The 26,558-nt window shown below is 39.3% G+C and overlaps 3 protein-coding genes across 5 annotated transcripts in view; 2 read left to right on the plus strand and 1 right to left on the minus strand.

Moving 5' to 3' along the window:
- The window catches only part of LOC117822416 (E3 ubiquitin-protein ligase TRIM8-like), a 4,368-nt gene extending 190 nt beyond the window's left edge, over window positions 1–4,178 (plus strand). Inside the window, exon 2 of the mRNA XM_034697124.1 lies at window positions 209–4,178. Within this exon, the coding sequence (XP_034553015.1) occupies window positions 211–1,446 (1,236 nt within the window). The 5' untranslated portion in view covers window positions 209–210 and the 3' untranslated portion in view covers window positions 1,447–4,178. The remainder of the gene's footprint in view (window positions 1–208) is intronic.
- Window positions 3,921–10,373, minus strand: LOC117822413 (cleft lip and palate transmembrane protein 1-like protein). Of its 3 annotated transcripts, none has more exons than XM_034697120.1 (18): window positions 10,050–10,366; window positions 9,736–9,941; window positions 8,480–8,571; window positions 8,081–8,258; window positions 7,859–7,986; window positions 7,178–7,256; window positions 6,938–7,055; window positions 6,646–6,740; window positions 6,445–6,529; window positions 5,911–6,011; window positions 5,770–5,829; window positions 5,607–5,657; window positions 5,441–5,523; window positions 5,091–5,125; window positions 4,868–4,923; window positions 4,619–4,663; window positions 4,310–4,443; window positions 3,921–4,041 (listed from the first exon to the last, which is right to left on the minus strand). In XM_034697120.1, exons 1-18 carry the CDS (start codon window positions 10,093–10,095, stop codon window positions 3,975–3,977), a joined length of 1,659 nt encoding a protein of 552 aa, XP_034553011.1. In that variant the 5' UTR covers window positions 10,096–10,366; the 3' UTR covers window positions 3,921–3,974. The 3 variants fall into 3 exon arrangements, 2 of the variants coding, with proteins under 2 accessions (XP_034553011.1, XP_034553012.1); XM_034697121.1 differs by having other exon boundaries at window positions 9,736–9,912; window positions 10,025–10,363; XR_004633168.1 differs by lacking the exon at window positions 3,921–4,041 and having other exon boundaries at window positions 4,372–4,443; window positions 4,819–4,923; window positions 10,050–10,373.
- A 2,345-nt stretch (window positions 10,374–12,718) lies between these two features.
- mrs2 (magnesium transporter MRS2) lies at window positions 12,719–26,314 on the plus strand. Its single transcript, XM_034697125.1, has 13 exons — window positions 12,719–12,867; window positions 13,132–13,723; window positions 14,331–14,395; window positions 14,650–14,686; window positions 15,449–15,561; window positions 20,859–21,020; window positions 21,183–21,313; window positions 21,534–21,650; window positions 22,476–22,545; window positions 22,689–22,771; window positions 23,086–23,203; window positions 23,795–23,908; window positions 24,153–26,314. Exons 2-13 carry the CDS (start codon window positions 13,291–13,293, stop codon window positions 24,210–24,212), a joined length of 1,503 nt encoding a protein of 500 aa, XP_034553016.1. The 5' UTR covers window positions 12,719–12,867; window positions 13,132–13,290; the 3' UTR covers window positions 24,213–26,314.
- The last annotated feature ends 244 nt before the right edge of the window (window positions 26,315–26,558 follow it).

Genomic DNA, 26,558 nt, shown 5'->3' on the forward strand with positions numbered 1-26,558 from the left:
ATGTTTAGTTGATTATGATATGATTATACATTATTTATTTGTTTTTCTTTAAACTTCAGTTGGAAGCCTTGGACTGACACAAAGTTTCAGATATGAAACCTGCAGAATAAACTGCTGTTGTTGGCTTTTTGGGGGTCTTTCTAGTAGCTTTGAAGTACCAAATAATCACAACCATGGACCTCACTTAAGAACTTCTTCTCTCCTCTAGGCATGGCCACAGACAGCAGTTTCATGTCAGAGGACCAGTTCCAGTGCTCCATCTGTCTTGATGTCTTCACAGAGCCTGTTTCAATCCCATGTGGACACAACTTCTGCAAGGCCTGTATCAGCCAGCACTGGAAAGACAAAGAGCTGTGTAAGTGTCCTCTGTGCAACGACAAGTTCAACAAAGGGCTCAAACTTTGTGTCAACACTGCATTCAGGGAGGTTGTGGAGAACTTCAAGAAACAAAATCTGAATTCCAACAACAAATCTGTCAAACCAGGGCAGGTGGCATGTGACTGCTGCCTTGGTAACAAGTTCAAGGCCTCCAAAACCTGTTTGGTTTGTTTGACCTCTTTTTGCGAGACACACCTCGAGCCTCATCGGAACGTGGCTGCCTTAAAGAGACACAAGCTGACCAATCCTGTGCACAACTTGGAGAACAAAATATGCAAGAAACACAACAGGATTTTGGAGCTCTTTTGCAGGAACGACCTGATGAAAATTTGTGCCCTGTGTACAGAACATAGCGCTCATGATACAGTCCCTTTAGCGGAAGCAAATGTAGACCAGACGGCTCTGATGGTGAGGAAAAAGGCAGAAGTACAGAGGGTTCAACAGAGGAGTGGGAGGAAGGGGAAGAGGTTTAAAGTGCAGGCCATACCGAAAGGCAAAGATAAAGAGAGGAAAGATGAAGAGAGGAAAGATGAAGAGAGGAAAGATGAAGAGAGGAAAGATGAAGAGAGGAAAGTGTTTTATTGCTTGCTACCTGGACACATGGGCTTGTCTGAAGGAAAGTTCTGCTATGCCGTTGAGCTCTCAGGAGGAGGCACATGGTTCTTAGGAGTAGTCAGTGAGTCTGTACTCAAGAAGAAGAATCTAAACTTTGACCCAACAAAAGGAAGCTGGATCATAATGCTGGGGGATAACTGTGACTGCACAGCCCAACATAAAGACTCTGTTCCCTTTAAATTGATGAAGAAACATGAGAGAGTCATCATCTGGGTGGACTATGACAACAGATTGGTAACCTTCTGTGATTTAGACACTGGGATGCCATTCTTCTCTTTCATTGGTTGTCATTTCAATGAAAGAGTTTTTCTGTTCTGTGCTAAAAAGAGAAACGGCTGCATGCAGAGGCTACAAATGACAGTTCAGAACATAACGCTTCGTGAAATCCTATTATGCTGTTTTGGTTTGGTTATTTTTCTGATTATATTTTCAATCCAAGACTCACAAGCTTAAACATCGTCTGCATTGAGGGTGGAAACAGTCTGCAACAGTCTAAATGTGGCCAAAACTATCTCTCACTGCACATTTTCAAAGACACAGTTTAACTTGAAGTATTTTGTTCTTCTTTCTGTAAGCTTTTAGATTTTTTTTTTCAGTAATGAAGTTGCATGTTGAATTTTTGTAAGTATTTTTGCATTCTATTTTCTGTTACAATTTGTTTTAAAACATTCAAATATCATTCCATATATTGAAATACATATTTTATTGCCACTGTAGTTGGTATTTGCAGTTTCTGGGAGAATTGAAAGCAGTTTTCTTGAAGTGGTGTCAGAGGCTTTATTTGATTCCAACATTAGAGGGAACAATTTGTGTTTTTAAAGGTGCAGTTGGTAGGAACGGGGTAAAAAGCTATTCTTTTTTCTGCTGGGTTTGGAGAGAAGTTCATAATACCCATTGGTACTCAGTAATTGAAGTAATTTGAGATTATTTCCAAATCTCTGTGTTTTTCAATGCCTTTGTATCAAGCAATGTGTTTATTCCCCTTCGTTTCCCGATATCACAAACCAATCAGAGCTACTCTTCGACCCTCTGTCCTGATTGGTCGAGTGGCAGCCCCTACTACCTTGTCCTGATTGGCTGGGAAGCCGGCACTACTTCCTCATAGAACAAGAACGAGAAGTAAGTGAAATCTGGTGGGGTGGGGTAGTGTTGACATTCTAAATCTCTCTCCAAACTGATGTTTATATCACGACTACCAACAGCAGCTTTAAATAAGAAAAATCAGCAAATCAAGACATTTTTTAGAAACTGAGCCACCACACCCTAAGTTATTTTTCTTTTCATATAAAGAAACATTTGTGCTTTTGAACGTACTTCTTGAATTGTACAATGTTTAAAAAGTTAATTTGGTCTGACACTGTATGTGTGAGACACTTCTTGTAACTCGACCGGTGTCTTCTTTTTTTTTTTTTACCTTGACATGCTTCGACTATACACTCCCTGCAGTCTTCCTCAGAAGAGTCACGTGGTGTTGCTGTGACTCTTCTGTCAGCTGGTTTGTAGAGGTTGGTTCGGTTAGTTGTCCTAGTCGAAGCAGCAGGGCGCCCCCTGCTGTCCAACAGTCAAAGGTAACCAAGACAACACTGGTCCAGTCTATGGTCCAGTTACAAGAACTCTCCATTTATAATGTACAATTTCAGATCTCTGTAAGTGTAGGTGAATATTAGATTAGTCAGATGATGCATTAGTCCTTCAACTGTTGAGGCCAAGCAGGGCAAATCAATGAGAAGAGAATGGGTTTGATTGTTTTAATGATTTTGAGATGAAGATAACGCTAAAAAAGCAAGCTTTGCTAGAAGAGGAAAAAGGCTCATAAAGTATGAACTATTTCATTCTCATCATTACCTTATAACTGACCTATAAGGCAGTAACTCTTAAAAGACATATTTTTTCCACCATTAAATGAAAGTATGTTTTATTAGAGAGTGGAACCATCAGATCTTTGTTTCCATATCTACAAAAACAAACACTGTAGAGTCAAAATATTAAAAGGCTGTAAAAAGTTTATTGATCTCTACAACCTTTTTCAACCAGGCAGCTTTGCTGAATTTTTGAAGTCAAAATGCATTGCGGGGATCTCAGACACATGCTATCATGATATTTGCACTACAAGACAACTGGCTGGCAATAGTGTTGTCTCTTTATATATGTTAGCATTGCAAAGTCAGTCTTAAAATGCCTGTACATGGATGAACACTGAGAACAACAAAGAGATAGTCTAAAAACATCTTGGAGAAATGAGAAGAACTACTAATCTACACATGTTGGGTAGATCAAAGCTGATGAGGAGTGAAAAGTGCTTTTAGTTGCTGGTCTGATGCATGCAGGACTCACCTACATGTCTATCATCGTACACTTGCTCTGTAAAGCCATGCAAAGCCAAACCTCAGGTCATTTTTTAAGGTTGATGTCAGGGACAGGATAAGGTTTCCAAAGAAAGCAAACATGTTGAATCAAGAGAATAATGCAGATGAATTACCATTGGATATAATGATGCATTTCATGTAAGCATAATAATTGTTTAAGCTTTTTTTTTTTTTTTCTTTCTGAAACATTCAATGTCTATTTATGAAGCATACAGGGTATTTGCTTTACAATGAATCAGGAAACACTTTGATTTTGTTTGCTAAAGAGCAAAATCAAATGCAGGTTTCTTCTGGTGATTTGATGCTGTTGAGGAAGTCCAACGTATCATGTGCAGCACAGAGAGTCTGGAGATATCAGCCACTGTAGCGGTGAAGTTGAAGCTTTATTGATGCTGAGAAAAAAGCAGTGAGTGTGCAGCTGTGAAGACTCAGATGCAGAAGAGCTGATCCTGGATCAGTTTGCTGCTGCTGTGACTCACATGGACTGTTTGAGTGTCCTACCTGAGTCTCCATTTAACATCTTGTTTATCGCACATTTTGTTATTCAAAGATGAGTCTCTGTGTGTTTTGTGTGCATTTATTTCAGAAAAAGGAGGGATAAAAATTGTGCTCCCCTCATTGAGTCTTTAATTTTTTGTTGTGGGTCCCAGGCTCTCGCCTTCGGTTCTTGAAGGCGTAACGCCTGGTAGAGATATGGGATAAAAGTAAATATTACACGTAAAATATAGACAAGTCATTCAGGTATTTGTTGAATGTAAATGTTTGTATATTTGAATGTAAAATTTGAAAAATAATGACACATAAATTCTTTTGGATATACATAAGTCTGCTGTCAGATTCATCTATGTGTCTTTCTGTGTTTCATGCCAGATCTGGTCTTTCTAAAGCTTGGTGGGTCATGCATTGAGAGTGTGTGTTTGTGTGTGGGGGGAGAGGGGTTGGATTCATACCTCCGCTGGTACAGGTATAGGAAGAAGAGAAGCTCATCCCTGAAGCAGGACAGTTGATGAGAGGAGGAGAACGATCCAGATGAGGAGAAAAAATAGGCACAGGAGCACAGATCTGAGATCAGTGTGTTCACTCCCTGGTGGAGAAGAGAGAGAGGGATGATAGTGAGCTATGTGGATGAAAAATGAACTCAGAAACAAATTACATAAACTGACTTTCTAACTAGAGCTACAACAAAACAGATACATAAATTCAAAGAGGAGGATTTTTAGTACAACTAGAATAAAATCCAGAGAATAAGTAACACTCACTCTGTACATCAACACCGTCCCCTGCAGGTGGCTCACAGACTTCAGCTGATCCAGAGAGATCGGAGGAAAAACACAAAGTGGAAACGTATGAAAAAAGGCTGACAGTTCATTCAAGTGCCCCTCTGAATAATAAAATAATTATACTTACTTTTATCAATACTAGTTTTAATATTATACTTAGTAATTATACTTAATTGTACTTCAATAAAGGCTGGGCTCTGTTGCCTCAGGTGAAGATGATGGTCAGACCTTGTGATTGATGAAAAGCTGCGGGGCCATAGACAGGAAGCCAAATGCATACACTCCTGACAGGACGACAGTTAAAGTGTTAGGAACACTGAAGACTGGCTCAGTTATATAAACAAATGAGAAGATTCCCATGGCTTGTAGTGAAAAACTTCAAATAAAGTGATAAACCATATTTATTAAAGGAGCATGTTGCAATGAAACAGAAGGATATAAGTCAACTCACCAGTCACCAGGCTGTTGATCAACCAGGAATAGTAACTGTAAACCAAATACATGTTCATGTTAACGAATTAACCAGAAGCCCCTATGAGTATATGGCATAGTGTTTTATGTATGTGCTGTAGCTGCTACCTTAATAATTACAGAGGAGTAGATTATAAAAGCAAAAACATTTTACTTTTATTCTGGAAGCATTCAGGTCTGATTCATATCTGACTGTTTAGTGTAGGTGGAACCAGGATGTAACCAGAACAAGTTTATAATGTTACAGTTACACTAAAACATATCAAACAAATAAAAGGATAATCAAAGGATCGCAAAGTAGAAAAATATATAAAACAATGATCAGCTCACCTCTTTTGGCGTAAGTAGGCCAGAGAGAAAATAGCTCCACTGATACACAAAGGATAGACCAAGTAGGACAAGTATCTGGACGCCTAGGGAGGAAAATGAACATAGAAAATATAAAAAAGATAAAAAGTCTGAGACAGAGAATCATTTAGGAAAAATGTACTCATACCTGGGTATCATACTCCACTGTCTTTCTTTCCTCTTCATCCAATTTAACCACCTGCACAGTGAAAAAGGAAGGAGATTTAGATTCTTCTGAACCACAACATGACAGCCTTTTACACACGTTAAAAATGAATGTGAACTTTGAGGCTGAATGATGTCATACTCACATGAAGCTTGGAGCCCTTCCATTGAAACTGGATTTTAAACACTTTAAACACCTTCCAGACCTGACAGGATGAGAGGTCAGTCAGTTGAAACTAGCAGTTTTAAGCTTTATTTGATACTCACTGTGTGATAACACTCTTTACCTCCACAATTGCTCCTAATCCAACAGGAAGCAGCACGAGTAGACTGGTCTCCTCCAGTAGATAGAGGAAAATCAGCAGCGTGCTCAGACTGCGCCACAGAACTGTAGACAGAGGAAAGGAACACAAAAAAAAAAGTCTTCACATGAACAATATTTTCCTCACTGTTGCAGATCATTTGCAGCTTAAAATGATAATCTGGTGACGATATTTTATTGACTGACAAAGTAGGACAGCAACTTGATTTTAAATGACAATCCATCGCCAATTTGATTGATTATCAGTTACTTAATTGACTTAAAATTCTACTTTAAAGTTTTCAGTGTTTCCAAAAGACCGGAATAAAAGTTCTTCATTTGACTCAGAGAGGAGAAAAAAAAGACATACATGAATGAGGAATAAATACGGGATTTTTTACTTTTTTCTCAATCAGTTTAATAAATTGATTACTAAAACCTATTAATCAGTGCACTCCTATGACAAGGCCAACAGATATTCCTTAAAAAATAATGCTTGTTCGGTGTAATCATTTTGTACCTGATTTCCGGGACATTCCAGCCATGCTCTTCTTTTTCCTCCATGAGCTGATGTCGTTTTTAAGAGCCAGGAATTCACAGATGAGCTGCAGAAACCACACGTGCAGAAAAATGTAACTTTGCAATGCTTCATTTGGAATATGCCTCAGCTGCCACATTCCCTCGTGACACACTATGCTTTTGATTGGTTGTATAAACTTACTTGTAGAGCTGTGATGAGTGCCGTCAACACTAACAGGTAGAGGTTGGAGTCCACTAAAGTTTCTTTAATCTCATCAATGTTCTCCTCTGTGAAGCCTAGAGAAACACAAATATGTTTATTACAATTCATCTCATATGACAACCTATAGCCTGAAATGTGTGCGAGTTTATTATGGTTCTATTTAGGAATAAATACTAGATAAACATAGTAATCATATGTCCTCAACTAGAAACCCTGGTCCTCTGTAATAACTTATACATCTTTACACATGTCTGTTATCTTATACGCTTACCAAACTGTCTCAGTGCGTAAACCACATCTTGTAAATGCACCCAGAACCTGAAGCCCCTCAAAGAGATTCCCTCATAGGAAACAGTCAGAGGAAGCTGAACAGTGCTGCTGCTGATCTCCTTTAAATGTGCAAATGAAAAGAGGAAAAGGAAAAGTTGTTGTATTCAAAATCCCAGTATTTATTAGATATTATATCAGATATTAGTTTGAGATTATGAATCTATATTTAAAATGTTTATACCTTGAGGTCTCTGACTCTGAGGCTGAGCTCGTTTATCAGCAGCAGAGGAAGGTAGACCATCTGTCGGCCATCCTGAGAGCTACAGACAGGAGAGACAGGAACAAAGTTAGACAATACAAACTAATGCAATTTGATTTTGTAGATTTCCCTGACCAATGTGGTCAGTATCTATCGTCAACAGATTTTTACATGGTAGCAACTATGCTTGTAATGCTGTAGCATATACCAACGTGATGGTAAAAAAGAAAAAGTAAATAAATTATAGATATCAGTGGTGCCTAACTTAAAGGCACCCCTCCAAGATACTTTTGGATCTACCTGACTCTGTCTTATCTTTGGTTCTCCTAAATCACTCCCTGATTTTATCTCCAGTGATCTTATGGACACATGACCTATGACAAGTTGCTTTCAATAGATATTTCTTAATTTTAAAGGGTTGCATGTGTTCATTTTGATCCGCTGATGTATGCATATCATTATGGTACATAGTTTATGGAACAGACTGTACAGGTTAAGTAGATGCTTGCAGAAAACTTAAATTTTCAAATGATACATTTTCACTCTATGTTAAACTTTCTCAAAGACAGCTCCTGAGCACTAGGACATCCTGATGAGAAGCAGTGAGTCAGCACTGAACAGCACTCTGTCTGACTCTGACCTCCAAAGCTTTGTATGACTTACACTCTCATGTAGCGCCGTACATCACTAGGAAGCCCTGCCTTGCTGAAGGTGAAGTCCTCTGACATAATTGTGATTGACAAGTGAGGTCTCCAATGGGACACTGGGTTCTCTGCTCTGGGACTCGGCCTCTAATGAGGACACAGAAAAAAACTATTTTGCTGCAGGATCTCAGACACCAGCTGCAATATGATTCGATCGTAAAGACACTGAATGACATTTTACCTTCTGCATGTCTCTCTGTCCCTCTGTATGTGTTGGACTGATGTAGGTGGTGAGCTGAGCGGCAAAGTGGACTTCTCTGCTGTCCTCCAGAGGTGAAACACCGGCTTTGTGAATGTACACGACTGCATACAGAGTGCCATTTGCCCGAGTCTCTTCTGGCAGAGAGACATTCACCTGTCTGCAGGGACACAAAAAATGAAGTTAAACATTGAACCTCATGGATAAATAAGATATGTTTTATCTTAAAACAATGTTAAAACAATAACGTCTTTTAATTAACACAGTAAAATATTGACACTGCTTTACTTGAAATACACAACTCCTCTGTTTTCTGTCGACCATTGTGTGATGTATGTTGGCATGGATTTGGTCTCAGATAAACCAAAGTGTCAAACCTACCGTTCAAAAGTAGAGTATGGGTTGAATGGATCTATTTTTACAGCAAGGGTGAGTTGGCTGTTGTCTGGCACGAGGCAGGTGAAGACACTCAGCTAGAAAAAAAAGAAGAGGAGATCTAAGGAGTTTTTCCATTTTTAGAGTCCAGCGCCAAAATAGAATGTGATGCTATTGCAGATAAAGAACCAAGTGAATATAATAGTCTAATAAATTTGTCATACAGATGAACACACCCACTGTAGTTTTTGTTTAGGAACACTTGCTATCACAGTATATTTAGTTATTCTGAACTACTCAACCAGCCACATAAGTGTGTTAAGATCAGTGGTGGACAGTAGCAAAGTGCATTTACTTGAGTACAGTACTTAAGTACTGTTTTTGAGTATCTGTACTTTACTTGAGTATTATTTTTTGTTTATGTACTTGTGTTTGGTTTGTCTCAATTGTGTAGCCGTACCTTGGTTGAGTGAAGATCAAATGCAGGTCAAAGGTTATTCATATCAGTCAGTTCATTTAGTCGTGGGGATGATGGCTATGACCGAGAAAGATGAAGATTCTCTATCGTATTGTTGTAAATCTCTGATCTGTTCACCACACAAACTTCATCACAGCCTTCAAAAGATCACCATCTAACCTGAGAAAGCATGTGGAGGACTGTAGCTAACACACTTGTCTTATTCCAGATGAACATTTTAAACTTGTCTGTGCTTGTAGTAACTTTCTATACGGTTTAGACATTAAGTAATGTGTTGTAGATAAACAGAACGGAGCAGAATGTACACCCATGCATTCTTGACTGCACTCGTGCTTTGTGAAAATACGTTTTGAGATATTTTAAAAAGTACTTTGAATATCCATCCATTATCTTGACCGCTTATCCCGTTAGGGGTCACGGGGGGCTGGAGCCTATCCCAGCTGGCTAAGGGCGGGCGGAAGGCAGGGTACACCCTGGACAGGTCGCCAACCTATCACAGAGTACTTTGAATACTTCAGTATTATTAAAAGCAAGTACTCCAGTACTTTAACTCAAGCTATAATCTGACAGAAGAACTTTCACTTGTATTGGAGTGATGTTTGACCAGGAGGATCTATACTTTGACTTAAGTAATGAAGCTGCATGTACATTGTCCACCACTGGTTAAGATGTAGCTACACAGTCATATTTGGTGTATCCCTGGTTAGCTATTGGATATTATAATAATATATCAGCGTGTTTGTCACCTATATTAATTATATATTAAACAAAGGCCTGCGGTTACCTGTAGTCTGGGTCTTGCTGTCAGGTACGAGGCGATGCATGGCTCTCCTTTGCTTCTGTCGCAGGGTTTGGTGTTGAGGAAGCCGTAAAGCAGCCACACAGTGTGGAGGATATAAACCACAAAGACCCCGAGCAGCAGTTTAGCCATGGAGCTCCTTTTGGTGCCGCCTTCCGCCGGCTTTGTACAACACGATGGGAACATGGCAGCTGATATTACAAGGTATCAACAACGACAAAAAGGAAAAAGTCCTATGAAAAATGACACATCGGCTGGTATCAGAGTAGCCTACATCCTCAACACAATGCAATCCTCACGCTTCCTCCCTGCAGCACAGCATCCTTCCGGTGGCTTAATCTGCATCCAGAACAGGAAGGGTGCTGATGCTGACAGATAGCCGACTCCACGGCTGCCTCCACGCCGTTTTTAAAAGTCTTGAGTCTAAATCTCACGATGACAGATAGTTGAAAGCACGAGACCCCCTCGTAAGTCCTCAGTTTGGGTTCCTGAGCCGAACTCCTTCAGCGCCAGATAGGTCACTATAACAACACCCGTGCCAGATGCCCATGGAGGTCACACTCTGGATTATTTCCGGGAAATCCAGGGGCGGAGCTAGACTTATGTGACTGGGGTTGGGGGTGGGGGGCAAACTGGGGCACAGACTTTTGCAGGGTTGGCATGAAGACACTGTGCAAACACATAAATTAATAACATTTATTGACCCTTTCTATCTTATTGACTCCAAGCGGCAACCTCCGGTCTTAAAATATGAGTCCAATGCGGAAGTGCTTAAGAAAATATGTTTTGCTAGCAGCCTGTTGCCCAAGTAGTTTACTTAACTTAAAGCTGGGGTTGGTAGTCATGGAAAACTAGTATGAATTTGAATGTAGCATTTCCTCAGGACTCCATCTAACCCAGGGGTGCAGTTCCCTTGGCTGGTGGTGAAGCTTTCAGCAGAGTGTCTGCCCCCTGGTGGCTGGCTGCGGTATAGGTAAAAAAATCTGTCTCCCCCATTCATTTGAATGGGGGAGCAGTCAAACTTTAAAAAGTAAATACACGTCGTACGAACATTTCTCACTTCCGTATGCTGTGGTGATATGTAGTTATTATTTGACTGTTTTGTGTTCAAGGCCTCTTTTTTCTGAAAAGTTTCTTTTTCGTTAGTTATTAGAGTTTAAAAAACGGGGTTTTACTTCTGGGTTTCCTTTGATTCACAGCCGCCGTAGAGGGAAACTTCAAAGGACACACAGCGTCTTGTGACGCTACGCTGTAGGGCAGAAATCGTTACAGTGGCTTCACAGGCTCTGGCTGCACAATGGATGCGCCCAGGAGTGGGATTTTTTGGCCGTCAGAACCATAAAATAGGAAGAGGCGGAGCAACGCTGTCCATTTTTATTTACAGTCTATGGTCTCCCATCTGAGCTCCTCCAAAACAATGCCCCCACCCAAATGCACGAGCGCCGCTGATTCGCGTGACTGATTCGAAACCGGTCAGCACATAGTTTGTGTTTTGCACTACTTCAACTCATGTCTCACTCAGCGGTAAGAAAACACCAAAACATTATCATAGTGAAAGTTAAAAACATAAACAAACATGAAATGTACGCGCAGGAGGCGGGCAGAACGGCAGGACGGGATTTGATTGGTTTCATAATTTGGCTCCTGATGGCAGGGATTGGTTGGTGATTTCCCAGGTTTACTCCAGCTGTAGATAGTAGCTTTTTTCGCTCTTTTTTAAGAACACATTATGTATTGATTACCATCGGGACATACAGATCATTTGAACCAGTATAACAAAAAGTGTATCTTAATCTGACTACCAACCCCAGCTTTAAGTACTACCTCTGACAAGGCAAATACCCAATCATTGTTTCAGAAGACCATTGGGTGGCCAATCCGATTTTAAGGGGGACCATGGCCACCCCCTGGAAACTCCCCATGGGGTAATGGGGCAGAGTTTGTAGGATACTTGTAAAGACCAATGTAAAAACAATGAATCCATTAAATAAAAGGTTTTCAGAACATTTGTTCAGTTTTGGTTGATTTTTTTTCCATCCAAGACTATAAATACAAGCCATGGCTCTACCATAGGGCTCTACCTTTATTTACAGTCTATGGCAGGGGTGTCCAAACTTTTTTCAAAGAGGGCCACATATGATGTTGTCAGAATACTTCAGGGCCAGTGGCTCCTACTGAGACTTAGGAATCCAAAAAGTTATATATGAAATATTCATTTAATAACAATCATTTTAAATTTTGTCTCAATGAATCAGTAACTAGGTAGTCCTCAGCTCTCCACAAGCCATGTACACATGAGCAAACGTTATCTTCTGGAGGAAAATGTTTCTCATTAGGGTCCGGCAATGTGGGAAAAGTTTTGTATCATTATTTTCCTATGGCAGGATCATGATCTAGATTTCATCACACTTCTTTTTTATGTGGTTTTTAAGACCTTTCTGACAAGCAGGCAACATTTTAATAACAAAATAGTTTTCCTGAGTTCTGAACATTTTTGATGCACCAAATTTTGCCTTTTCTGCACAATTTCATAATTTGATCTTGTCTTGTGTCCTCTTTTGTGTCTTCTGAAGTTTTAGTGTTCATCAAGAACATTTTCACATCATGATAAAAACATTAATTTGAAAACTTGTCAACTTTAAGAGTCCTTGTGTTTCTTCTTTATTGCCGCCTTGCAGAATTCCCAGAGCTTTGGCTTTAGACAGGTAGTCCATATGAAGCTTTTTGAGACGTTTCTAGATTGACTTTAGTTTTGTTTGTAGAAAGAAACTGATTAATTTCTTTGCTATAAATAACACAATTTAAGATGGAAACTTGGGGCCATAAATAAATGGACCTGGGGCCGCAATTGGCCCCCGGGCCGTACTTTGGACACCCCTGGTCTATGGGCTCTACCTGTATAACATATGCTCAGTTTTGCTGTCTGAGTGATACACTTAACTGGAGACGATCTTCGGCAGTTGGTCTTTCTCGGCGCGATGCATTCTGGTCATGCGCAGCGCAGCCCCTGTCCTCCTGTATGCTAGTTTGATCCATCATGCAAACCTGAACAACAGTGTTGTTGGACTGAAACACAGCCTAATGTGTTAATTCAGGGGAATCTGTAGCTAGCGACAGGTAACTGACCAGTGTTACTTGTGTCTTATTTTACTGTCATCACGATCTTTAAATTGATAAGTACTTAAAGAGCACAAACTGTCCCTGATATTAGCGGCTAACAAAACTAGCATAACATGCAGAGCTGCAAAGCACTCTTGAACAAATGTGAGGACAAATTCATATTTAGCCAAGCTCAGACAAAGTGTAGCTGGTATTACAGTTGCCAAGTTGAACCCATATCTCCTCTCAGATTGTAACTGTTTATCACTGTCATCCCTGCAGGTCTGGGATGTCTCCTCCAGCAGACCATCTGTCAGACATCTCGAGGGCACTGTTGAAGTTCCAGTCTGTGTTGTGTTAATCCCTTGTGTGCTTTCTTATGGAGGAAACAGCCCGCCGTCCTCTGCCCCATCACCACATCGTGTTGTTCATGCACGGTTTATGATATTGCTGAATCTGTGTGGTCAGACCTTCAAACCGACTATGGCAGTGTGTGTGAAGGCAGCGTGCTGTGCTGGTGTGGAGAGGAAGCTTCTCAGGGTGCTGCTGGACAGCAGTACGAGCTGCACAAAGATACATCAACCATTTGTTGGGAACTTTTATGCAAAACGCCTTTTTAGCACCGCTTCTCCCTTTTTCTCAAGAATATGTGGGACAGTTATACTTTGTAGTGCTCGTACAAAAGTCCACCCACTAAAGTTCACTGTGCCACTTGGGAATAGGAAACTGGCATTGACCGCCCGGAGCTACTGTGATATTGGTTCATATGCACTTTGCAGACAAACACTGCCTTCTTCAAGATTTCAACCCAAAAGATCTCAGAATGTTCTACAGAGAAAGGAGAGCATGCTGCCAGGAGGTGCAACAGGGTCAGGTAAGAATGTGAAACTGTAGATTCATACTGCATGAAGGGGAAACACACAATCTGTCTCTACAGGGGAACTAAGTACGTTCAGTTTTGACAGTCTTATATTTAATGATAACTAAACACACAATATCCTGATTACAGTGTTTGTTATGTTTTCAAATTTAAAGAAATATCTCAATCGTAGTCTGTCTGATAACTTGGCTGGCCTCTTTATTGACTGATGTTAGCTGACAACAGATACATTACTTTGGGGATTTGCAGTCCGGAGAAGCTGATTGGTTGAAGGTCATGAGCTCTAGATTGGACATTTATGCATATTTTTGTCCAAGTTTGAATTACCAAACATATATTTTTAATGTCACATATTTATGGGTAAAATTGAATATGATACCCATTTACTGTATGTTGTTATTTATTTTAAATACTTAAATATTGGCCTCTGAGAAACAGTTATAGACCATAGTGTATTTAGTTTTTGGCTCTCTTTTCTGCTTTTGCAAAAAAATATGTTGAACAGAAAATTTTAAAATTGCTTCAAACTCTTTAATTGTCCCACTAATGTTCGAAATATTTTTCCAAAAATATGGTTTAACTTTGTCTTTTGTTTCAACAGTGTCATTTGTGCGTCACAGAATGACTGACACCCCTGTGTCCAGTGTGTCCCCTGCTTTTGTTGTGGTAAGAGATACAGCAAGGCCATTCAGCATAAAGAAATAAATAAGGTCTACTGTTGTGCTGAATAGCAAACTGCTTTTGGAGAAACTGAGGTTGACTGTTTGACAGTTAAATTGAACTACGATTTTCCAAATACACGATCAAACCTATGAAGATTAACTGACCTTTTTATGTGTTTGAATACTGTAGAGTGACACTTTTGAGATAACTGTGATTACTAGAGGAAGGTAAGCAGCTTTTGTTGATTCTTTTCACAGATGAAGTTTGACCAAGATGGAAATGTAACATCTTTTGGTAAGTGTTTAAGACTGTTGATTGATATCTTTTTTGTCCTCTCATATAACCACTCTCAAGAAAGGCTGGGCGGTAATTCAATGGCGATAATGATGATGATATCATTTTTCTCGATATAAATATAACAAATGTACGATAAAAATGTGATATACAGTATTTAAAAGCCTGTAATCCATAATAACCTTAAAAGGGAGTGCACTACTCACAACAATACTCTAGGAACTGATACAGAGTATACAACGTGATATATCTTTGTTGTAAATTTAAATCAAATTATGTAAATTACCTCAACCTGAGAAAATTAAGAATCTACAAACTAAAACTTCACAAAAATCTCATCTTACACAAAAAAATGGTCAACAATGAGGGATTCAAGAAGCTTATCAGAGAATTAAATCAAGATAAAAGCTAACCATCTGATTTCTTAAACTTTAAAAAATCTGCCTTTAAATGTAAAAAAAATAATGATTTGATATTTATCCTGATAATTATCAATATCGACTGATATGAAAAATGTTATCGCGATAACATCTTTTTCAATATCGCCCAGCTCTACTCTCAAGGTTACCATTTATCATAAAACATCAGAATTTATGTTCTAATCATCGACATCTGACACATTTCTTTCTGAATATCATAAACATGTCTTAACTGCATCAAGTGTGATTTTTTTCTGAGCAACAAACTTTTAAATGCTTAAAGCAGTGATTTCAGCAGATTATTTTCTCTGTTTCACTTACTTCATATTTCTCTCCCTTACAGAGAAGAAGAAAACTGAGCTTTGTCAGGAGCTTAGTCTTCAGGCCAGAGACCTCCGCTTTCAGCACAGCACAAGTCTCACTGCTCGAAGCAACTGCATCATCATTAAGATGGAGGTACGCCCAATATGATTTATATATTTCATGATGCATACCAAAAAAAAACACAATAAAAAGTTGGTCTCAAGAATATATGAAAGTATACAAGCCTCTAAAAATCGCTCCACAACATACATTAAATGAAAATGGGAGAGGGAGTCAGAAATACGAATACCAGAAGAAATCTGGATGGAAATATGTGAGACACAACCAACCACTGCAAACTCAAGGTCTTTGAGAGAATTCGGCTGGAAGAATGTGGTGAGATTTTTTATAACCCCTAAAATAACAGCTCTGCAAACAGGCACTCAGAGCCGAGACTTCTGTTGGAGACAATGTGGTACATCTATGGCTAATCCCTTTCATGTTTTCTGGGCCTGCCCGAAAATCCAGCCTAACTGGAGAGAGGTGGCTACCGAGAGAAATAAAATAATAGGGGTGGATTTAGATTTTTCTTTTGTTACTTTATATCTCGGTAGAATACCAGAAACAGTCCTACAGAAAGATAGATACCTATTGAAGATACTTTTGGGCAAGTAGCAGGAAAGCAATAACTAGAAAATGGTTGCAACTAGGTCCCCCAACAGTGGACCAGTGGTGCGGGATCGTTAAAGAGATCTACTCTATGGAGAGACTTACTTTTGTTTTAAGACTTTAGTTGGAAAAATGTATTGAACGCTGGGAAAAATGGAATGTGTATGCACCTTGAATAGTATGGCATATGATGTAAGTGTAAAAGAATAGTATGTCCTTGACTGTAACACCGATGATGATCCCATGTTATTTATTCATGCAAATACATAAAAGGAAAAAAAGATAAATTAAAAAAAAAAAAAAAAAGATGGAGGTACACTCACTTTAGTAAACCTTGTGCTTAATGAGACAGTTTTCAAAGGAATAGTTCATCAACTCTTATTTACCTGCTGATCAGGAACAATGTTTTGATCACAAGCGATAATTACAAAACTGCTTTTTTTTCTAATCACCAGTATTAACTAATGGTGTAAAATAATCTACAGGTACTAAGAAAAAAAAGGACTCAGGGAGCTTACTATGATGACATTAAATTCAGGGGAAAAATAAGAAATGGAGCTCCTCACATCATGCTGGTTCATTGTTTCTAAAGTGATCTGGGACATTGTTTAGTTTTCCACATAGAAGCTGTTTGTCTTATAGACCGCACTCTTGATAAGGAGAAGTAGAAAACACAATAGTCCTCAGTCAGCATTTTGCATAGAGTTTCACCTTGTGGAGATGAATCAGGTTGAGTGTCTGTCATTCTGAGGGTGAGGTCGCCGCAGTCTTGTTCACACCTGATGTTGAGCAGAATACAACAGTTAAATAAATTTTACTACGATAGATAGATAGATAGATAGATTAAAAAGATGATTAGGTAAGTGGATTCTTAAGTTAAATATACATTTTAATAAGCTTAATTTTTCTAAATTGATTTCTATTTTTTGTTTATTAATGAACGAGTTCTCACGTGTCCTTCTTTGGTCCTGTCTTGAATGCCAGACACTCCACACAGTCGGCGTGCTTCACACATTTGCTTTCACAGAACGGGCAGATCTCGCAGAACTCCCCTAAGTACGGTGCGCTACATACACACACTCCACACTGGCAGTTCCCTTTACCGTTACACACCATCTCGTTTGTTGCCATACAGGGAGCTGTGTCCATGGAGCAGCCGCATTCCTCGTCCGTCCAGCCAGGATCACAAATGCAGTTCCCACACTCGCACTTCCCTTGACCTCCACATAATCTGTTAGATTAGACATTTCTGTATTTTACATGTTTCCCCGCAGTGAAGTAGAATTTAAAGAAAAGAGAGTCTATGATGAATTAATAATCGAACCTGCGGTTGTGCATCGGACAGTCAAAGTTGCTGCACTCGCAGTAACTTCCGCTGTATCTTTCTGCCGGGTTCACTCGCCTCTCACATTCACAGAAGCCCTCCACACATACACCTCTACCGCTGCACACGGGGGCATTCGGGCCTGAGCGGCAAGAGTCCTCGTTTATGGGAAAAGATGAATTAGTCTGGCACTGTGGTCCAGTGTAAGACTCATTGCACTCACACTGACCACACACAAGAGTCCCACGGCCTCTGCAGACAGGACTGTTTGCCTCACGGTTGCTTGTGCAGTCACACTGACCTGAGGAGACAAAAAAATTCTGCCTTACTTTTCACACAAGACATTCGAACAGAAACATGAGTCCTCTTTGGGAAGCATGCAGAGTATTTTAGTCTTTAGGGCTCATTTTGTCTTGTTGCCTGTTTACGTTTTGTTCGTGTTACTCTGCTGATTCAGCAAGTTTCTGAGATGGTACTCACACTCTAAAGTGATTTCTAACTTCACACCCAGTAAAGAGCCTCTGGGCGTGATGTGGACAGACCAGGGTCCAGTTAGGTTCTGCTTCTGGGTTGAGTCATCAATCCCAGTGGGGCATTCACCTAAAGAAACAAAGGTCATTTGTACACTGTGTCATATTTTAAAAGAGTAAAAATGATAAAGGAAACTTGTTATGTTCAACCTGTATGACAAGGGGGTTCCCGTTTGTAATAGTATTAAATGTGATGTTGACTCCCTCTGGCACAGGGCTTGTGTCCATGTTGAGCTCTGTGATCGGCTGGTCTGTTGGCATGGTGATGGTAACAGGAAAAGACTGGCTCACACCTGGTCTCAAGCTGAGCGAGAGCTCCTGCGGCTGCAGGAACAAAGCCCCTGCGTTTGCTGGTTCAGTGCTGTAGAAGTTGAGTAGTTTTGAGCAGAAAGATCAATACTGAAGACCTTAAGTCAGTCCTACAGAAAACAGTGACTATGAAGTGAACTGTATTTGAAATATTAAGTGTAAAGCGAGTTAGGAAAGTAAAGTGAGGAGTTTTTAGCTGGTTCTGAATCAGACTGGAATTAAAACTGATTTATATATAAGGAACAGCAAAAGCATCAAGATCAGCAAAAGACTGATTGTTTCTACTTTGTAATTATCGATTCCCAAATCGTTGCTGGGGGATAGGTGTCAGATGATGTGATTAACTGCAGACAATTTTTTTTTTACATTTCCTGTGGCAAAGATTCTGAAGTAGTGATACATTTGACTTATATCAGAAAGCAGTGTGAGATATTTGTTAAAACCAAAGACTGTATAAATAATGGACCTAGTATCCGGGACGTCACCCATCTGTGTCTGAAGCGCTGTTTTGAAGCCAATCATTGGCGGCAGCCATATTGCTGCTGTTGAGTGAGTTTGACTTAAAGAGGCGGGCTTTGAGCCTCCTAGCCAACAGCTACAGTGTTCCTGCCGGTCAATCAAGTCAGCTGTGCCTCTCATTGGAAGACTTGTAATCTCAATATCTTTGAAAGTACCACGTTATGAAAAAATTCACCCCTGTACAGTGTGTGTCGATCGAGAAATGAGCTATCAAGGCTACCCTTGTCTTTTGTACCAGGTTGTAAACATGTTTATTTCTGCTGTTATGATGGTCTTTTTTGAATCAGTGTGTGTGTGACTTCTAGTAATTCCGGAGCTAGCCCATGCTCAGTAGGGCCCCCCTACTCAGCTACTTTTTTGACAGGACACTTTACTGTGTTAGACTGCTGTGTCTGTTTTTATTTTTGTTATTCCTGAGAAAGACAGTACTGGACAATGCACCTGCCTGTCACTGTCCATCAGCGTCGGTACAGAACCATTTATTTTTAATGCACATTGAGCGCTGTGTGCTGTCCTTGGTGCAGCTGAAACATTTGAACGCGACATGCGTTCCACTGTATGTTTTCTTACACATGGGATGTCTTGGATCAATAAGTGAAAATTTGTGTTTTTATAGATAAAAGAAGAGAATATATCAGCTGTTTTACAGTTGTGAATTTGACTATCAGAAGGCCACCTTGAGGATGCTCCGCCCCCTATGTGCTGAGATTCTAGCTCCGCCCCTGGATCATAGGTACCACTTTGTCAATAGGGGAGCCAAAATGATTGCAAAGTTACACTTCCTCACAGGAGCTTTAAATATATTTACCTGCTGTCATTCTGGACCACCTCCACCCGGCCCTGAGGGTTGTAAATATTACTCTCATGACAGCCTAATCTGTGCAGGCCCTTCGAGGTGTGACAGCGGACAGCTGATTGAGAAGCGATGCACCAGGCACACTCAGGCCCAGACTGGAGGCACTCTTCACAGTTGGAGGCAGATTTGAGACACTTTTGTTCTTTGGCCCAGCCGGGACAAAACACACCCAGCAGCAGGCAGAGATAGAGCAGCTTCACAGACATCCTGCTGGGAGATAGAGTATTTGATTGATGTTTCATTTAAAAAAAAAAAAGAGAATATAAGAAGAAAATACAGTTGTGTATGTTTCTTTTCTACTTTTACTGCAAATTGTTCTTTTCTTGTACTGTCCCTATTGTGCTTTGTTATAAGCTATAAGGCGTTTTTCAACCCTGGAACTACGTGCATTTCGACTGGTGGACCCAGGGTCTAAATTTAGTTCAGGGGTAGATAATCTCCCCCCTATAGTCACTGTTTTATGCACACACTTTAACATTAAAATACATTGAACGGGGCTGAAAGAAGGCAAATCTTTTTACTTTATTAGAGGGACGTATGTTAAAGCTGCAGGCCTGGAGTCAGTCCTTTTTATATATCCTTCTTGTAGAATAGAAACTAACATTTGATATTAAAAAAAATGTATATACAATATGTCAACATTCAGTATTTCTTTCCTACCTACAACAGAAGCAGTTTCAACTAGAGTTACATCCACAACAGAATAAACTACCTCAACAAATGATCTTAAGCTTTGCTAAACTACAACACAGTAACAGAGCTTTGCTGGTACTATACCTGAAACACATAAATCCTTCTGTACTGCAGTTGCTTCTCAGGATTATCTACCTTTGCACAGTGTGCAAATCCCTGATTGGTGCTAATGTTTTTGGTGTCTTCCTGCTGCATCAGCAGGCAAACACATCAGGGACTGTAGTTGCGCAAAAAGAGCTTTTCACTGGTCAGGTCGGTCACTGCAAATATTTACAGATCAGAGTCAACTATTTGGACTGATGCTATTTGAATTTAGTTCAGCACTCTGAGGCCTGACAAATTCACAACAACATAGAAGCACATGTTACACAGATAGAACCATATAAAAACCTTGCATCAATTGCTTTAAAATATTTTTGATATCAGTACTCGTGATTTTGATGAATTGCCTTACATTTTGAAATGAAGATTACATATTTTATCACAAATTACCTTTTCATGTACAGGTTTTGGTGTTATGAAAGTGGTTCGTCTTTCTGCTTCTCCACAGACTTTGAAAGCCATCATCACCCCGCAATCCCTGTTGGTGTTGGATTTCCGTGGTCTTGGATTGGAGCGTTGGTTGGTACTGGAGCTGGCCCCTCAGCTAGCATCGCAGACTCACTCCTTGCCCTTTGAGTTCAGAGCACTGGAGGCCATACTGCAGCACAAGGTGAGGCAGGTCACACACACTCTGTTTGTGTGTCGGTGTATTTAAGCGTGTTCTAACCCAGATGAAAGCTGCCTGTAATTTAAGGACACGCAGATTGATAAGGCTTTTTCCTAAATAAGATTAAGAGTGATTGTGCATTTATGAGTCACTGTGTGTCAACAGGTTAACATGCTGCAAGCGCAACTGAATGATGTCGAACCAGTAATGTTGGACACCTTGGAATCACTTGTGGATCCAAAAATACTTTCTGCTGATAGAAGCAAACTACATATACTGCTGCAGAACAGCAAGAGGTAACACTGACATGGGTTTGCATGCACGGTAGATATGAAATGCTTCCCTGTATTATTGATGCAGTACTGGATCAGCCATTCTGGATTAAAATAACCTCCCATCTTTTGCAACAACATTCATAGAGCTCATTATTCACATATGGCATCTAAACATTTCCGGCACATGTTCACATAGTTTGTTTCCTCTTGCTCAGCTCTGTCTTTTCTCTCTTTTTGACAGCCTGTCAGAGTTAGAGACGGACATCAAAGTTTTTAAGGATTCCTTGCTGAAGATTTTGGACGAGGATGAAATCATTGAGGAACTTTGTCTCACCAAGTGGACAGACCCAAGAGTTTTGTACGTTACGCAGACACCGACAGTCATTTTATGAATGCAAAAAGCAGTTGTCTTAAAAAACTACAAGGCAGTTGCAGCAGTTTAAATAGGAATATTTCTTTCTCTCCATTCAAACTTTCCCCCCTTTTTAAGTACAGTTTTCCTGTACGGTCTCATGTTGCGTTTCTGCAGCAGAAGAAGTGTAATAGAAAATCAACTGTCTATAATGTGAATTTCTGGATGTCACGTTTATGTGCAGTTTCCTGGTTATATATTTTTTTCGTGTTTGACGCAGAATGTCACATGACATGGTAAAGGCATGTTTGAGTACATTTTTTTAAGTGGTTGAGTCCAAGTGAGGGATGAACTCCCTAGCTTACCAATAGTTCTGAAGATAGAGCTGATACTCACAGGATGTAAAAGAACATGTTTGTTTTTTTTTGGTTTTTTTTCCAAAGATCTTTTTATTTAGATTTTGACACATTACAAAAAAAAGATCAGTGCAAACAATTCAAGAAAGTGACGTTTTTGTACAAGAAACATATTAAGTAAATGAATAAAATAAAAAATAAAAAAGCCAATATGTGATAGTAACTTAAAATAAAAGATTGACAAGTACTCAAACAGGAAAATAAAGAATAGTGAAATTACAATACGATGAGTAGGTGAATATCAAAAAATAATAATAATTAAAAAAGATAAAAGGGCAATAAGTATAGAAAAAAAAACAAAAAAACAAATGTACATCCATATATATCCAGATACACCCATATACATGTAAAAGAACATTTTGAGCTTTTCTTTGACCTGTATTTTTATGTCATCCTGTCTTTCTTGTTTCACTAGTGAGGAGAGTAGCTTGGGTATTGACCACGCTGAGGAGATGGAACTGTTGTTGGAGAATTACTATATGCAGGTAAAGTGATGAATAGTTTAATAGAAAAAAAAAATTCACTTTTGTTTTTAAATAAAAGTTGTTTTTTTTTTAATTAGATAATTTACATCTGACAACATTTTCTAGCTTTATATTGACCTCTTACGATGTTCTACTTTACACAGGCCGAGGAGCTGGGAAACAAGACCAGAGAGCTCAAAGGGTTGATAGACGACTCTGAGAGTGTTATCTTTATCAATCTGGACAGGTACACTCACACATACAAACACACAAATTGTGTATACAACATTTACTGTAAGTATGGTTATTTGGACAGAAGTGAGCTCAAAACAGAGCATGAGGCCTGTAATTAAAGCTGTCTTGTTAAAACTGGTCATTCATTCAACCTCAGTCATACCTTTTTTATTACCACATTAAAAAAGATAGACTCACAGCCTTTTTCAGTGTTTATACAGGAATTCAACCTTTATGTTTAGACACTTAAAAGATGATGAGCCTCTCCTCAAAGCTGACCCTAAAAATGACTTGTAGGCATTTCATGCACCGTCTGTCTCTTTCCAGCCATCGTAACGTGATGATGCGCCTGAACCTGCAGCTGACGATGGGTTCCTTCTCCCTTACGTTATTTGGTCTGATAGGAGTGGCCTTTGGTATGAATTTGACATCCAACTTCGAGGAGGTAAGACAGCTCCCTGTTTAATTAATATGTCTTATTATGTCCACCTTTCCATGTACGAGGATTACCTTGCTAGTCACTGATTTTATGTGTCTGTAACCCTTACTGTTTCTTTTTCTTATAGGCCTGATAAACTCAACTTTAACTTAAAGCTCAGAATGCTGCTAATTAATGTTTGTTACATAATAAAGATTAAATGACTTAATTGTAAAACACATCCATCTGTAGAGAATTGGATTTCCATTTTTGATTTGATTTAAATAATTCATGTCATTTTGTAGTTTATGGACTTGTGCATGCTGACAATCTTCTCTCTGGTTTCATATTTTTGACTTCTAAGTGTTGCTAAAATGTTTCAGCCTTTATTTCTGTTTGTCCACGTATCTCTGTTTGCATAATGCACATATCTATTTATATACTAGTAATAATAATCAGAAGACAAACTTCTATGTCCTGATACCTTTCATACTTTGGCTCATGCTGGGACTTAAATATATGACCCTCTGGTTCACAAGCTAAGTCCCTTCAGACTGAGCTACTGCTGCCTCCATAATTATAAACTGTGTATGTATTTTTGTCATTTTCTTTCACCAGGACCCTCGTGTGTTTTGGCTGGTGACAGGCTTCATGTTTTTGGGCAGCGGACTGATATGGAGACGGCTGCTGTCATTCCTGGGACGACACTTGGAGCCCTCTGTACCGCCACTAGTATGTGTCAAATAGACACATACATGTAATTTCACACTGGCTAATATTATTTTCTGTAATCTATTGAATTTTAGTATTATAATGTATTTCTAAAACGTTCAATGTGTGCAATATTAGCATCTGGTATGGTAGTGATAGTACGCCTGTATTAAGACAACATGATTTAATTTTATAGTTTTATAATGCTAAATGAAGGTATGGTTCAAGATCATCCTAAGTATCTTTTCTACTGTTTGTGTTACAGATCCCACCAGTTTGGAAGAGAAATCTAAAGGCATCAGACATCAAGACAGGAGTCAGATGATGATGATGAAGATGATGAGGAGGATGATGATGATGCTGGTGACGATGATGATGAACTACCTCTGCTACGTAAAATGCCGCAGACCTCCTACAGACTCTTTAACCTTGAAGATTACTTAATTACCATGGAACTCCTTTCTTCTCTCTTCTGAACACAGTCCTCAAAATTCATTGAGCTCCCTCTCCCTCTCACACATACACAAACACACACACAGACACCTACCATGCCCACACAAACACACACACACCCACACACACACACACGCACAGGTCAAAACTGCATTCAAAAGTCTGCTGACTCAAATATGACAGTGCCCGTTTAGATGTTCATTCATGACATGTGTGCACACAATATTTCTGTGTCATCTCTGGTTTGAGTGGGTGGAGGCGTTGGCCGTTGGCAGCATTGGAAGGAGATTAGATAACAACTCAACTAACATGTTTTCTACTCTACATGCAGTAGTGTGCTCACTCATTTCAGAGGTAAGAAATATTCTGGAAGATTAAATCCTATTAATTTAATTTGATGAAATGTAAACCAAATAAATGTGTGACCTCTATCGTGAAGTATAATTAAGTGTTATTTACTCTATGCTCAGTATGTAAATGTAGGAATTCTTTGTTGGTTAAACTGGTCAATGTATATAGATTCCTGAAATACTTAGTGAAGAAGAAAGTAACAGAATATTCAGGAAACTGATGTGATGAAGCTGATTTGTGTATTGTTTTAAAATTGTCTCATTTCATTAAGTTTCTAAAATTGAGATTTACCCCCAAGGACTTTAACACTTAATGAATTCTTCCTTCTCCTTTTTCCATAAAGCTGATATATTCCACAAGCATTTATATCTAACAGAACCTCAAAGACAACATGTCATCGTTATTAGCAGACAAAGGTTGTTATTCCTGAATACTTGACCCTAAAAGTGTCATATGTAGTTCTGACAAACTATATAAAGTTGCCAACACCGTCCACTGAAGAAGTTGTTAATTAAAACCCAAGTGGTCACTGTAGCTTAGATGTACTAGCAGCATACTGTAGTATATTGTCTGGTCTGTAAAAAATCAGAAAATGTCTCTCAGTGTTCTCCTAAGCCTGAAATAACTTCATCAAGTGTCTTGTCCCCAACACAGAATATTCAGTGTAGTGTCCTCAGGGAGTGAAGAAACCAGAACAAATTCATATTTCTAGAGCTGGTTGCCAGGAATTGATCATCAAATTAACCTGTTCTAAATAAAGGTGGCATAGTTCACAATTAATCAATGTGTCATCACAGCTGTTGGTAGACTGTCTTAAGTTATGAGGTTAGCAGATGATGGGGCACTTTTCATGGTTATGGAGTGATGTTTACCCAAAATGTGTAGTGAATGGAACCATGTGAAACCGTTCTTGTACTTTTATTTGATATTAGAACAAAAAGGTAAAACTCATTTTGAATGTATTCTGTCTTGAGTCAAGTGTGACTTAAAGCTGCTGTTGGTAGTCGTGATATAAACATCAGTTCGGAGAGAGATATAGAATGTCAACACTACCCATTCCCAGCCAATCAGGCCGACTTAGTCGGGGCTGCCGCCAGATCAAGAAGGACAGAGGGTCAAAGAGTAGCTCTGATTGGCCCGTCATAACGAAATTGAAGGGGAATAATATTGTTTGATACAAATGCATTGGAAAACACAGAGATTTGGCCATAATCTCAAATTACTTAAATTACAGATGAGTAATTACTGATAAGTACCCTGCTCCTACCAACTGCACCTATGGTCACTCACTGTGACCATAATTCCAAGTGTTTAACCTTAACCCTAACCCTATTCCTAAATGTCACAACAACACAAAGGTCCTAGAAATGTGGTCACAGAACTATGGTCCTGAAACTGCAGGCTCTGGCTCTGCAGACCTGTATCATTTATTTATGTCCACTGTGTGGTTTGCTGTTATAACCACTTTCTTCACTAGAGGGTGCTTTATATCTAGTCCATCTTAATACTCTCTTAGAAGCTCACTCTGGTTAGTCTCAAATGAAACAATATGCAATGCTAATGTGTTAATATAATTTGATGCTTTAAGAGACCACTGTGCAATAAAACGCTGCTTTGACAGTTTGTGAGTTTGCCTTTCTCTGAGCTTTAACATAAGACATAATAAACAACAACCCTAGCCTAATGTAGGCTATCAGGGTTTGGTCATTAGTTTAGATCTTCAAACTCTTTTAGGCTGAAGTAGCTTCTTCCCTCATTCTTAATAGGGTGAGATTAGTCTAATACAGAATCAGTGAAGAGAATCAGTGCCAGCACTAAGAGAAGTGATAACTTTTTCCCCCTACTTAATAGCTTACATCAGGTCACC

This window comes from Notolabrus celidotus, chromosome 12, assembly GCF_009762535.1.
Source record: "Notolabrus celidotus isolate fNotCel1 chromosome 12, fNotCel1.pri, whole genome shotgun sequence".
Lineage (NCBI taxonomy): Eukaryota > Metazoa > Chordata > Actinopteri > Labriformes > Labridae > Notolabrus > Notolabrus celidotus.

Bases quoted from the DNA above. Each gene is read 5' to 3' on its own strand.
- LOC117822413 (XM_034697120.1), bottom strand. From the start codon at position 10,095: ATGCAGATTAAGCCACCGGAAGGATGCTGTGCTGCAGGGAGGAAGC. The intron at 6,741-6,937 runs GTAAGCGTATAA...GTGTTTCTCTAG, and splicing joins TTACGCACTGAGACAGTTTG to GCTTCACAGAGGAGAACATT. The intron at 4,924-5,090 runs GTGAGTTGACTT...TCGTCCTGTCAG, and splicing joins GATCAACAGCCTGGTGACTG to GAGTGTATGCATTTGGCTTC.
- mrs2 (XM_034697125.1), top strand. From the start codon at position 13,291: ATGATATTGCTGAATCTGTGTGGTCAGACCTTCAAACCGACTATGGCA. The intron at 15,562-20,858 runs GTACGCCCAATA...GCTTCTCCACAG, and splicing joins GCATCATCATTAAGATGGAG to ACTTTGAAAGCCATCATCAC. The intron at 22,546-22,688 runs GTAAAGTGATGA...TACTTTACACAG, and splicing joins TGGAGAATTACTATATGCAG to GCCGAGGAGCTGGGAAACAA.